This window comes from Heptranchias perlo, chromosome 24 (genome assembly GCF_035084215.1).
Source record: "Heptranchias perlo isolate sHepPer1 chromosome 24, sHepPer1.hap1, whole genome shotgun sequence".
In the NCBI taxonomy this organism is placed as follows: Eukaryota; Metazoa; Chordata; class Chondrichthyes; order Hexanchiformes; family Hexanchidae; genus Heptranchias; species Heptranchias perlo.
The window spans coordinates 11,153,529-11,168,203 of record NC_090348.1 but is presented as its reverse complement, the minus strand read 5'-3'; the positions used below and the strand labels follow the sequence as shown (position 1 = coordinate 11,168,203).

The window sequence follows — 14,675 nt, the reverse complement described above, 5'->3', positions numbered from 1 at the left end:
CAGCCAATCTCCAGACGCCATCCTACAACTCATCCGCTTCATCCTGGATCACAATGTCTTCACCTTCAATAACCAGTTCTTTACCCAAACACACGGAACAGCCATGGGGACCAAATTCGCACCCCAATACGCCAACATTTTCATGCACAAGTTCAAGCAGGACTTCTTCACTGCACAGGACCTCCAACCAACACTATACACCAGATACATCGACGACATTTTCTTTCTATGGACCCACGGCGAAGAATCACTAAAGAGACTACACGATAACATCAACAAGTTCCATCCCACCATCAAGCTCACCATGGACTACTTCTCAGAATCAGTTTCTTTCTCGGACACACGAATCTCCATCAAAGATGGGCACCTCAGCACCTCACTCTACCGCAAGCCCACGGACAACCTCACGATGCTCCACTTTTCCAGCTTCCACCCTAACCACGTCAAAGAGGCCATCCCCTATGGACAGGCCCTGCGAATACACAGGGTCTGCTCAGACGAGGAGGAACTCGATGGACACCTACAGACGCTGAAAGACGCCCTAGTAAGAACGGGATATGACGCTCGACTCATCGATCGACAGTTCCGACGGGCCACACGAAAAATTGCATAGATCTCCTCAGAAGACTAACACGGGACGCAACCAACAGAGTACCCTTTGTCGTCCAGTACTTCCCCGGAGCGGAGAAACTACGCCATGTTCTCCACAGCCTTCAACTAGTCATCAATGATGACGAACACCTCGCTATGGCCATCCCCACACCTCCACTACTCGCCTTTAAACAGCCACCCAACCTCAAACAGACCATCGTTCGCAGCAAATCACCCAGCTTTCAGGAGAACAGCGTCCACGACACCACACAACCCTGCCACGGTAACCTCTGCAAGACATGCCAGATCATCGACACAGATACCACCATCACACGAGAGGACACCACCCACCAGGTACATGGTTCATACTCCTGTGACTCGGCCAACGTTGTCTACTTCATACGTTGCAGGAAAGGATGCCCCAGAGCACGGTACATTGGCGAGACCATGCAGACACTGCGACAACGGATGAACGGACACCGCGCAACAATCGCCAGACAGGAGGGTTCCCTCCCAGTCGGGGAACACTTCAGCAGTCAAGGACATTCAGCCACCGACCTTCGGGTAAGCGTACTCCAAGGCGGCCTTCGAGACACACGACAACACAAAATTGTCGAGCAGAAATTGATAGCCAAGTTCCGCACCCATGAGGACGGCCTCAACCGGGATCTTGGGTTCATGTCACGTTACACTTAACCCCACCAGTGAACAAAAGTTATCTGTTTTTAATATAACGGGTCATTTGCTGTCTTTCTCTTCCTTCCGGATGTTTCTGCCTCTCTCTGTTTTTTTTTTGGTTGTTTGTATATTCGGTGGCCCTGTAGGTAACACCTCTCTGTCTGAACACTTTGATTGCCTTGGCAACGGGCAGTTGGAAAGACTATCTGTAATCACCAGGTATTGTTCTGTGATTTATAAATGCGAAAGGTTCGAGGATTTCTTGACATTCACCTGAGGAAGGAGGAAGCCTCCAAAAGCTTGTGATTTTCAAATAAAATTGTTGGACTATAACTTGGTGTTGTAAAATTGTTTACAATTGTCAACCCCAGTCCATCACCGGCATCTCCACATCATGTTTCACTGGTTTAGCTTTGGCATCTGTATGTTTAAAATATGACCAGCTTGACCAAGTTATAGCTATAGTTATAGCCTTGAAAACGTTTTTAGTCATCAAACTTTTTTTTAACAAAACGGGACACAAACCCACCCACCTCCCTGTACATTAGATGAGTGTTTACAATATCCATTCCGTCCATAGGGTGGCATTATGCTGTGGGCCAAAAAAAACAGCACATCAAAGTCCGAACATAATTGCCATTAATGCTGGAACATTTTCGTTGAAATATTAATCTTAGTTCATTAATGCAACTCTAAAAAGTCTGTGCATTTTGCAATTCAGGCTTATTCTTAACGACAGCATATAACTCAGTACTCTTGCATTACTGAAACTTTTAAAGGTGGGCTTCGCTTTCATGAGTTAAACTTATCTCACTGTTTGCTAGAATTCACGTTTGATGCAATTACGGCATATTGCTTTTTGTAGTATCTATTATTCAACTTTTTTAAAAAACCCTCTGTTATAATGTTATCTTGCAACTTTATTTCCTATTGCATTCTGTAACTATTTCATTTTATTGTTTCCGTTACCGCACTTTCTGACATACTCTCAACAATTTAGTCTTCCCACTTTATTTATGGTTTGATTTTATTTTCCCACACGCAATGTTTAATCGTCCTATATCCTATATCCAACTCACGATTCCTTTGTTGCATTGTCTGTGATAGTTTTGAATGACTTGTCATTTACATCAAAAAAAACTTATCTCTGAACTTTCCGGAGCGTTCCTTATTTTTTTCCCATTGCAGGGGACAGATCTTTCTGCACCTCCCCCCTCTCCCCCCCCCCCCCCCCCCAAGGGATTTATTTGTACCGCTGTCTCTCTATGCAAGGTTCCCGAATGCAAAACTGCCAGGTCCCCTGGAAGCCAGGAGAATGATTGACAGCTATTGCGCCAAAGTGACGCAAGCCGAGGCGCACTTTAATAAAGCAATGCGCCCCACCGGCCGGATCCACACGGGAAGGGGTGGTGGATGTGGCCGAGTCTAGCAGGAGAGCGAGGGGCATGTAACAGCCTCACATAAGTCTGTTGTCGAGGGAAGGTCTCAGCGCGTCTACAAGAGAGCAAGCGCTCACTGTAACTCACAAAGAACTGGGACCAACACCGGCTCCAAGGGAAGAGTATGAACGATATCAAAGTTGCTGTGTTAGGAACCGATGGAGTCGGCAAATCCGGTGAGTGAACATCACTGTTTAGGTCATTTCACGTGTGTATTTTTAAATAACTTATTTCCCATGTACTTTTCAAATTAAATTTCTACATGATATTACAGGGTGCATTGTTCGGTGCAGCATGTTGATTATTTTTTATTTCTTTGCAGCTCTCATCGTGCGATTTCTAACCAAGCGTTTTATTGGCGAGTATGCGTCCAGCTCCGGTAAGTGCAAAAGATCTCAATCCTGCATTTGGAACTGTCGTTCTTAGCAATTTGAGCTCTCGTTGCATAAGCTTGCGCCCCCGCCAACAAACTTGTTTTGTTAAGATGCTGATAGATTTATTTCAAAATGTACTGTCCCCACTACAGTATGTACTTGGTCACAGCCCTGCCAGTTTTGGGGAAGGAGAAACTGTGCAATGTGACCTATGTAGTTAGAGGGACATTGTGCACTCAAATGTAAATGCAACCCATTTATGTTTGTGGAAACATGCAAAAACATGTAATTCATGTGAAGAAATATCTTGTTGCAGGAATAACCGCTTGTGTACAGTGTTACTGTGCTTCATATTGGTGGTGCTATTCACTGTGAAATCCTGGTTAGCACCTTTAAAGGAATAATATCACCATGGTAACCTGTCCCGCAGGAAATGTGGTTGGTGATGTTTTGCCCATTATTTATGGTGCCGTAGCTTATCTTCAATCTTAGTTTTAATCAAAATTAAAACTTTTAAAACTCACAAAGCTGCATTGAGCCAGTGACAAGCATCACATTTGCAGCAGTGCAAACCTCAGCCTACGAACACCACTCAAACTGTCTGCAGTTCGTGGGATCGTGCTGTGCATAAATTGGCATGTTTGTTAACATAACAACAATGACTGCATGTCACAGCCAATGAATGATGTTATTGAAGTTCTTTCGGATGTTCGATGATAAGACTCTATATAAATCCAAGTTTGTTTCTTTTTAAATTAGCTACTTCAGGAGATGAACTTGTCTGAAATCATTCAAATATGCTGGCATTGCCCTTTTAATTGCAGCTAATAAAATCCAATATGTTAAGTTCATAACAGAATAAATGGCTTCACTTCTAATGTTTTTACATTTAAAATGATGTATCTGATTGCTGAATTTGGGTTATTTTGAAGCACATCTTATAGGAACATAGGAACAGGAGTAGGCCATTCAGCCCCTCGTGCTGCTCCGCCATTTGATAAGATCATGGCTGATCTGTGATCTAGCTCCATATACCTGCCTTTGGGCCCATATCCCTTAATACCTTTGTTTGCCAAAAAGCTGTCTATCTCACATTTAAATTTAGCGATTGAGCTAGTATCAATTGCCGTTTGCGGAAGAGAGTTCCAAACTTCTACCACCCTTTGTGTATAGAAATGTTTTCTAATCTCACTCCTGAAAGGTCTGGCTCTAATTTTTAGACTGTGCCCCCTACTCCTAGAATCTCCAACCAGCTGAAATAGTTTCTCTCTATCCACCCTATCCGTTCCCCTTAATATCGTATAAACTTCGATCAGAGAAAGGTGCTGTAATAGTGTGTAATATTCTGATCAAAGCTCTGATCATTTTTGTTTTTGCAGAGTGTATCTACAAAAACGCTTAGCCATAGATGGGAAACAAATGAATTTGGAAATATTCGACCCTTGTTCCCAAGTAAGTATTCCTTCAGAGTAGGTTCTCTTGTGCGAAGTGAAACGGAGGACATGCCTAATTGCTGGTAGCAGGAAAAGAATCCTGTTCTGAAGACTGACAAATTCATGTCAGTTATTCCCATATCAGATAGGAGTGATGACGTGACCTCTTCAGGTATATGGCTGCTTTTAGAAAAAGTGTAAATTGTTCCATAATAACCGTTAGCCAGTTCCATATATTGTTGCGATGAAGGGAAGTAAGTAAAGCTTAAGAACCTATAGATAGCACCAGTGACTGAACTTGCAAAGTAATTCCTTCATTGTGAAGTGTTTTGGGATGTCCTTGGGATGGGATGGGATGGGTGCTATAACCATATAGAAGGTTAAAAGGAAATCTAATTTTCAAAATTATTAAAGGCCTGGCATTGGTAAATAGTAATGTTTCCACTGATTGGCGAGTCAGTAACTTGATGATTATCATTGGAGGAACAAAGGGGAAAGTTAGAAGAAATATTTTCTAACAGCGTTATTAGGACATAGAATGCTCCACCACAAAAGACTATAAACATAATTTAAAAATGAATTGGATAAGTATTTGGAAAGGAACAATATAAAAGAATATGGGGAAAGAGTAGGGAAATTAGAGTGGTTAACTCCAGCTGAAAAGATAGCACTAAACAGGAGTGATGAGCAAAATAAGTTCCTTTTGTGCAGTAAATGCTATGATTGATTGATGATTTCTTTCTTTCTTGTCGTCAATAGAGTCTACAGCCTGTCTTATCTCACTTTTTACTTATATGTAAGTGGTTAACCACCAAAATTTGGCCATTTTTTGTTTCTATTTCCCCAACTTTAGTTGACGGTTGCAATGACTTTATAATACAATAAGTCAACAGTGTGGATGATATGAATAGATAAATGTAACTGTGGAATACACAAATTAGAATTGATGATTAATAAATTAAATGAAATGCCTTAAAAGTACAGGTCAGACCACCCAGTGTTTTTCTAACAATCCTTTCTCTTCCAGCCTTCTGAGAGTAAGTCCTCATTGATTGATCAAGTGAACTGGGCTGATGGGTTTGTTGTGGTGTACGATATTGGTGACCGATCGTCCTTTGTCTCTGCGAAAGCACTCATTCGGCGAATACGAGAACTGAATAGTGAAATCTGCAAAAGGTAAGTGGACATTACCCCGTTATTCTCTTGAATTCAGGTTACCCCTTTGATTGGCCTGTTTAGATTTACTCAGTGGCTGGCTCTCCATCTCATTTACAGTATCTTTTTCTGCATTCCGTTATTCTTATATTTTCCCACCCACTTCAACAATGACCAGAGAGTTATTCTTGTTGACTGGTGATGTTATTGCATTATATTCATGTCATGTTACACCCATCGGATGCACGTGTTCATATTGCCTTTCATATAGGAAGTAGATCCACAATCCTATAGTTACCACAGAAAACATGCACTCCTTAATGTCACAGTCTCAGTCTTGGTTTCATTCAGTCAGAACTTCAGCTAGAGTAAAATTTGCAATGGGCTCTTCATGCAAGGCCTTTTGTTCTAGCTGGATAGATTGAGCTGTTGTACACTTAACCTGTGTTACACCTGATCTGGGAGTACTTGATGCTCCCATTCCATCCCCTGGGCATCTCCACATCATGCCCATCTTTGAAGGAATTAGCCAGCATGAGCTTTAAGAGCGGAGAACATTTGGGGGGTGGGAGAGGAAGCAGCAAAGAATAATTATATTAATCTTAGATCAGTGTTTCTTCTTTGTGCTCATGTGATAACACATAGGGAACTATTGGCACGGCTAATACTTTTCTGGCTGTGCCAGTACTCGTATGCACATGGGAAACACCGGGAAAGTAATGTATAGGAAAAGCTTGATCAAAACGCTAAGCACTGTAGAAGTTGGACATATGCAACTATGGTCAGTTTAACTAGACTGGGCCACAACTGAATTTTAAAGAAGCTGGTATTTTCTTACTAGTTTTTGAGCATGTTCAGATCCAAGCAAAGCACGCAACAGCCTCCTCTGAAAATGTTATCAATATGCCACTGTACCTAATGCTGTGTCAGCGGTACAGCCTTTTGCAATAAAATGTTTGTATTATAAAAACAGAAAATGCTGGAAACACTCAGCCAGTCAGGCAGCATCAGTGGAGAGAGAAACAGAGTTAACGTTTCAAGTCGATGACCTTTCATCAGAATTGGAGGAATTCTCCAATGAATACTTTTTAAGCAAATACAGAGCCAGGGAAAAGAAGGTGGGGCAGGGAAAGAACAAAGGGGAAGGTGTGTGATAGGGTGGGGTTAGGGGTGATTAAATGACAAAAGGGATGATGATGCAAGGCAAAAGGAGGCGATAATGGGACAAACATGGATCCAGAGGAAGTGTGCATGGTTACAGAAAATACAAGAGAAAATGGGAGTGGTGTTTAAGATCTAAAGTTGTTAAACTCAGTGTTAAGGCCAGAAGGCTGTAAAATGCCTAGTAGAAAGATGAGGTGCTATTCCTCGAGCTTGTGTTGAGCTTCATTGGAACAGTGTAGGAGGCCGATAACAGAAAGGTCAGACTAGGAGTGGGAGTATGATGGAGAACAAAAGATGTTTGTGTTATTTACTTACTGTCATTTAACCACACGACTGTGCCCCTTTAATTAGTTCACATTTATTGCAGAATACTAAATTATATTGATTGTCAAGAAATAAATGTGCAGACTGAATTTTTAAACCTGTTTATAGCGCTATGTATTTATTGTACTTTAGATTTTCACATTACTTTTACCTTTCGCATTGGGTTACACAGGACATTGCTGGTAAAATGGGAAATGCTGTAGCCTCGATTTTCTGATCAGTGATGCTGGCATTAACCCAATGGCTAAAATTACACTGATTGGAAAATCTAGTCTTGTATCTTCAGTTCGTTAGCTATGCAATTATAAATCTAGATCTTATGTGCAATACAAACTACTGCTGCCATTTCTTCCTGTAATCAACTGTAAAATTCTAATTCTGGAAATAAATAAAACGATCCTCCAGGATATCTGTGGTCTGAACCCAGTGAATGGGCTGTAGAAGAATACTACATAATCGAGACAACTGACACGATTAAAACATTTTTGTTTTCACAAGTGTCAACTTCTGTAAAACTGTTATCTTGTGGAGCCTGGTTGAGTTTACTTTATGACTCGATGTTTTGAAAGTTGTAATTATTACAATTTGCATTCCTGATAATTCACCATAGTGTGATCTGTGAAGAACCAAAACCATATTTGCCTTTAAAAAAAATAATTGTATATAAAGGTGCATATTCCCATTCTTAGTAACTATTTAAATCAGGTTCAGCTTATCTACTCAAAAATAAAGCTCCGTCCTTATTTGTGTTTCAACAAGAATTCTTACTACACATTGGGCCTCATGGGTAAATAGGGATTTTCTTAATTTCTGTTGAGCTATTGTATAGTTACTCGCTCTGCAACTGAAAGACTGAACTTTGTGTCATTTGGCCCACTTAAGTTAAGCGGCTTGAGAAGTGATAAAGGATCATTATTAAAGGTGCCTTGTGTTTGGCCAATTTTTATCACAAATAACTTGTGATTGATTTTTGTTTCTTGCTAAAGATATTGTACTTAAAATCATTCATTAAAAAATTGCACACACCTGCCATTGTGTTTGCTGGTCGTAAAGAATGATTACAAACATATTATTTACTTTTTTCAAAGGAAGATAGTCCAGAGTGTGCGCAGCTCAGCTTAAACACTTGTTTATTACTGTGGGTTTCTTTTACCAAATGTTAAGGCCCTTGAATATATATTGCTTTCCTTTCAGACAAGAAAAATGCTTACACTATTTCATATGATTTGTATTGGTCAAGAGAGTATTTAACTACATTTCTTTTCAATTACTAGTGGTAGTAATTAACAGTGCTTTGAAAAATAGTTGAGGTGTTCAACAAAATAAAAAAGAAAAATACAAAAAAAGTTCAGTTTTTTAAGTTTATTTATAAAGTTCAAGTTTGATTGAAAAGAACACTTTCCATGTGTTTAATTTAAAGATGTTACCTTATAGCACGGCAATAATTAACACTTTCACCTGTAGATGTTTTGCCCCTTTTTAGGTACATTCTGGAGATGGGGTGGAAAGAGTATAGGAGATTTACATTGCATATTTAAGGGCCAATCTTCTGAGTGACCCAGAGAGCCTTACCCATTAGTTGTGATTTTTTTTTATTCGTTCACGGGATGTGGGTGTCGCTGGCGAGGCCAGCATTTATTGCCCATCCCTAATTGCCCTCGAGAAGGTGGTGGTGAGCCGCCTTCTTGAACCACTGCAGTCCGTGTGGTGACGGTTCTCCCACAGTGCTGCTAGGAAGGGAGTTCCAGGATTTTGACCCAGCGACAATGAAGGAACGGCGATATATTTCCAAGTCGGGATGGTGTGTGACTTGGAGGGGAACGTGCAGCTGGTATTGTTCCCATGTGCCTGCTGCTCTTGTCCTTCTAGATGGTAGAGGTCGCGGGTTTGGGAGGTGCTGTCGAAGAAGCCTTGGCGAGTTGCTGCAGTGCATCTGTGGATGGAACACACTGCAGCCACAGTGCGCCGGTAAGGGAGTGAATGTTTAGGGTGGTGGATGGGGTGCCAATCAAGCGGGCTGCTTTATCTTGGATGGTGTCGAGCTTCTTGAGTGTTGTTGGAGCTGCACTCATCCAAGCAAGTGGAGAGTATTCCATCACACTCCTGACTTGTGCCTTGTAGATGGTGGAAAGGCTTTGGGGAGTCAGGAGGTGAGTCACTCGCGATAGAATACCCAGCCTCTGACCTGCTCTCATAGACACAGTATTTATATGGCTGGTCCAGTTAAGTTTCTGGTCAATGGTGACCCCCAGGATGTTGATGGTGGGGGATTCGGCGATGTCAAGGGGAGGTGGTTAGACTCTCTCTTGTTGGAGATGGTCATTGCCTGGCACTTATCTGGCACGAATGTTACTTGCCACTTATGAGCCCAAGCCTGGATGTTGTCCAGGTCTTGCTGCATGCGGGCTCGGACAGCTTCATTATTTGAGGGGTTGCGAATGGAACTGAACACTGTGCAGTCATCAGCAAACATGCTCATTTCTGACCTTATGATGGAGGGAAGGTCATTGATGAAGCAGCTGAAGATGGTTGGGCCAAGGACACTGCCCTGAGGAACTCCTGCAGCAATGTCCTGGGGCTGAGATGATTGGCCTCCAACAACCATCTTCCTTTGTGCTAGATATGACTCCAGCCACTGGAGAGTTTTCCCCCTGATTCCCATTGACTTCAATTTTACTAGGGCTCCTTGGTGCCACACTCGGTCAAATGCTGCCTTGATGTCAAGGGCAGTCACTCTCACCTCACCTCTGGAATTCAGCTCTTTTGTCCATGTTTGGACCAAGGCTGTAATGAGGTCTGGAGCCGAGTGGTCCTGGCGGAACCCAAACTGAGCATCGGTGAGCAGGTTATTGGTGAGTAAGTGCCGCTTGATAGCACTGTCGACAACACCTTCCATCACTTTGCTGATGATTGAGAGTAGACTGATGGGGCGGTAATTGGCCGGATTAGATTTGTCCTGCTTTTTGTGGACAGGACATACCTGGGCAATTTTCCACATTGTCGGGTAGATGCCAGTGTTGTAGCTGTACTGGAACAGCTTGGCTAGAGGCGCAGCTAGTTCTGGAGCACAAGTCTTCAGCACTACAGCTGGGATGTTGTCGGGGCCCATAGCCTTTGCTGTATCCAGTGCACTCAGCCGTTTCTTGATATCACGTGGAGTGAATCGAATTGGCTGAAGACTGGCTTCTGTGATGGTGGGGATATCGGGAGGAGGATATTGGGAATAAGGGGCAGTACTTGCGGTTTGCTAATATGCACAGCCAGAGGCAGTGCATACTTGGAAAATCAGGACTTAGTTTCCATAGTACAGCATGCAGCAGTTACTGAGTGTCATGTATTACATGGTTCTTCTCAATGACAAGGGAATAGCTGTTATTTTTAACCTCTGGCACCAACATATGCAGAATAAATCTGAATTTGAAACTGCAGTTGAAATGAATGCAATAGCAAGATATTACAGTGCTGGAAATCCATCTGCATGAACTGAAGGAACTGGGTTTATGAACAAAAGTATATTCTTTTGGTAGCTCATACCTATTTGTTCAAAAATTAGTAATTACAAAGCTGAAAGGTACGTAATTACCTTTTTGGTTTCACATTTACTATAAAGTGTGTGCGGTTGAAGGGTTTATGAATTTGCTGACTGTTCTAACACATCGAATTTCTCTTCACTTGTGTAGGGAGGTTACATCGGTGATATTTTTAGTTGGCAATAAGCAAGACTTGTGCCACGTGAGGGAAGTGAGAGAGGAGGAAGGACTGCACCTAGCTGGAGAAAACAAATGCCAGTTTTTCGAACTATCAGCAGCCGAGCACCACCAAGAGGTGGCAATGATGTTTTCAAAGGCGATCAGGAATGTGAGTGGCAACCGCAGAAGGAGACCCAGTGGTTCAAAATCAATGGCTAAGTTAATTAATAATGTGTTTGGGAAAAGAAGGAAATCTGTGTAGCACGATACAATTTTCTCCATACTGATATGTCATAATGTATGCAAGCCCCGCCCCCCAAATAATATCTGGTGTTTCCTTTTTTCCTAATCACAATCTGTAAAGGGATATTAAAGTTAATTGTTGATCGACAGAGAAAAAACCCAGAAAACTATGACCAGGTGCTTTCTTTTTGGATAAAGGATGTTAAATTTCCAACTGAAAAGGACTCCAGGGAGTATTTTCTGATTGAGCAGTCCTGGCCCAAATTAGTGAGTAAAGAATCTTGCATGCTGCAAATTGGACACACTGACCCTCCCAGCTCAAAGGCCTGCTGTGCACTCCCATCATGCAAAGTTCTTTGCTAGGGGCACTAATTTGGAAACTCTACCCTTATGTGTAATATTCTGATTTATCGTCAGTGACTATATAGCACATATTGACACATTATTGTATCATGTAAACTGTAAGTGTGCAGTCAAATCTGAATTTTGTATTATATTTTGATAACTATTTAAGTGTACATCATTTTGTGGGAGACATGACCAATGAATATTAAGGTTGGTACATACAAAATAATAGCTTGTCCATACTTCTTACTTATAAGTAGCTTTGCCACGATGAAATGCCGCTGTTCAGTCACACTTGGGTTCATATTCGCAGCATGTGTTTGGTACACAGTAAACGTACAAAAACAAAACCTGGGCTTGTGTTACAACAGGTGTAAATATGTTAAATTTTTTAAATGACGAATAATACAAGGGTCATATTGTACAAGTTTATGTAAATGAGCACTTTGTCAACTCCGTGATTTGTTGATTGGTTTATATTTCTTTTTATATTTCTATTGTGTTCAGTGTCATGTAATAAAACCTTTACACTACCAACATGTGGTAATAGTTATTTTTAAATCTCTCTAACCAGCCAGTCTGAGGTGAACTACTCATTAGTTTGCAATAAACATTTACGGGTAACTTTTAAAATGTGCACTCGCAGCGCGGAGCCTCACCTACTGGGAAACGCACACTAGGAGTTTCCGCACATGCCTTCATAATTTTCTGTCCATTAAAATTAATGGATGATAAATCATGGCCGAACGCAGTGACTCTTGGGTAAGTGTTCCCAGCAGGCGAGGTCTCATTTGTAACATTTCCCAGTTATTGTTCCTTCTTTCTTTCCTCTTCTGTTTTGCTGCATCAATTCCTTTGTGGCCCATGGCAGCTCTGCCCTACCACACAAGTTTTGGTCGAGTGAAAAATGAGCCTATGAGTATTAGCATATCTCCTGTGATACTGCTTAAAGGAGGTGTGGGGCGTGGAATACAGTCATGGGGGTCAATTTTAGGACGGCCGGGCGGGTGCGCTCGTGGCGAGGGACTCCTGAAATTGGGGAATCCCGGAGCGGGTCTGGAGCCCGGCTCCAACCCGCCCACTTCCGGGTTCCCCAATGACACGAATCAGTGCGCGCGCAGCCCCCGCATGCGGGACTCCCACCGGCAATTAAAGCCGGCGGGATGACAGTTTGGATAATTAGGGAGGTACTTGAGGTCATTGACAGACCTCATTGGGAAGAGATTTTAGCAGAGATGTGATTTTGGACTCTCCTCAGCGTGTTTTCCATGCTGTGGGAAACACTCCCTGTTGTTGCAGATGTGTTTCAGTCAGCAGCCATTGCGAGATGCAGAGGATTCCTTGACCGTTGGGGGGAATACCTCATTCATTGCAGCAGGGCACTCTGTCACCTCAGACAAAGTTTTACCTGCCACACCGTTGTCACCACACTCAAAATTATTACATCATACCCTAAACTCTGCTGTCCAAACACATTTACCTACTTTGCGGACCCCCTCACACTCACACCGTCAGGATGAGTGTGGTGGGGGGGGTTCTAGAGCTGCATTCATCACTCCATTGGAGGATGAGCAACATCACCAGCCTCACCAGGCATGCCGTCCACCTCCGCCACGTGGAGCTCCACAACACAGTGCTGCACAACAGGCACCTGCACAAAGTAGTCGTGCAACTACACATACACCCACTGTCGGGTGACCCAATGGGTGACATCAAGGGTGTTCATGGAGAACCCCATGAAAGGGCCTTATTGCACATGCCAGTCAAGAATGGCCAAGAAGTGACAGTAGTGACAATATAATATGTAATGTGAGTTGATCAGAAATCAAATATAAGTAAAAACCATGACAAACCCTCAAACACCCTTGTGCATCCCCTTCATGCTCACGACACGTTTGCCTTACACTTCCTACTACACATATGTGATGCATGCCCTGTGGCTGCAGCACAGGTAGTGGCATGTTGGGTGAATTTGACCGTGAAAAAGATGCATGAGAGGGTGAGTATGAGATTGTATGAGGATTGGGTTGAGTGGTAGTGGTGGGATGAGTACTAGGGAGGTGAGGAAGTGCAGGTAAGATGAGGATGAGGGTTCAGTGGGTGTGAGGAGTGATGTGATAGAGTAGTGTTGGCAGTGCAGAAGGAGATGGGTACGGGCGGTGATGTGGCAGACGGAGTGTAGGGGAATGAGTAAGTTTACTCACTTCGGCTGACCTGATTAGGTCATTGAAGCGCCTCCTGCACTATGCAGGTGCGTGATATGTTGGTGGTGCTGGTGACCTCTTCTGTCACCTCGAGCCAGGCCTTTGTGGTGGCAGAGGCAGGCCACTTCCTCCCGTCCGCAGGGTGGAAGATCTCCCTCCTCCTCCTCCTCCCATCCAATTGTAAACAATTTTACAACACCAAGTTATAGTCCAACGATTTTATTTTTACTATAACTTGGTGTTGTAAAATTGGACTATAACTTGGTGTTGTAAAATTGTTTACAATTGTTAACCCCAGTCCATCACCGGCATCTCCACATCATCACTCCTCCCATCCAGTAAGACCTGGAGTGAGGCATTAATAAACCTGGGAGCTGCCTTCCCCCTGGGCTGCTCCATGCTGTAATTTTGCCTATTTTCTGCAGCATCTGTCAGTGGAGGACAGCCCCTTTAAATAGGGCTCCTCCAGCTGACAGCCTGTGATGCAGGTGCGCAGTCCGCCCGCTGCGCAGCTTTTCAGCGCGAAACCCGGAAGCCAAAGTAAGTGGCTTCAATTTACTTACGATCGCCTGCCAAACCCACCGATTTTACAGGGCGCGTTACCCACGCGCCCAGTCGACCCCCCACTGCCAGCCCGCCTCCCTCCTAATATCGGGCCCATGATGTTCAGGTGGTAAGCTGGCCTGTCCCTTTAAGGGCATTGCCCGACCACTTCGTGTGTTTTATCATTTTTGTGCATTATGTTACAAATCTCATTTCCAGTGCTACATTTCTTAGAATTCACTAATAACAACAACAACTACGTTTATATAGCCCTTTTAGAAAATCATCCCAAGGCGTTTCATAGAGGTGTATTCAGACAAAAATGGACACCGGGTCAAAAGGAGGAAAATTAGGAGGGATAATCAGAAGCTTGGCCAAAGACATGGGTTTGAAAGAGGGCCTTAGAGAAGGAGAGTGAGGTGGAGAGGCAGAGGGGCTTGGGGAGGAAATTCCAGTGCATGCGGCCTAGATGGCTGAAGGCATGGTGCAGTTG

The 14,675-nt window shown here is 43.1% G+C and overlaps 1 protein-coding gene across 1 annotated transcript; it reads left to right on the top strand.

Annotated features, from left to right (window-relative positions):
- The first annotated feature begins 2,643 nt into the window (after window positions 1-2,643).
- Window positions 2,644-11,972, top strand: rergla (RERG/RAS-like a). Its single transcript, XM_068004754.1, has 5 exons — window positions 2,644-2,884; window positions 3,031-3,091; window positions 4,462-4,534; window positions 5,543-5,691; window positions 10,839-11,972. Exons 1-5 carry the CDS (start codon window positions 2,833-2,835, stop codon window positions 11,107-11,109), a joined length of 606 nt encoding a protein of 201 aa, XP_067860855.1. The 5' UTR covers window positions 2,644-2,832; the 3' UTR covers window positions 11,110-11,972.
- The last annotated feature ends 2,703 nt before the right edge of the window (window positions 11,973-14,675 follow it).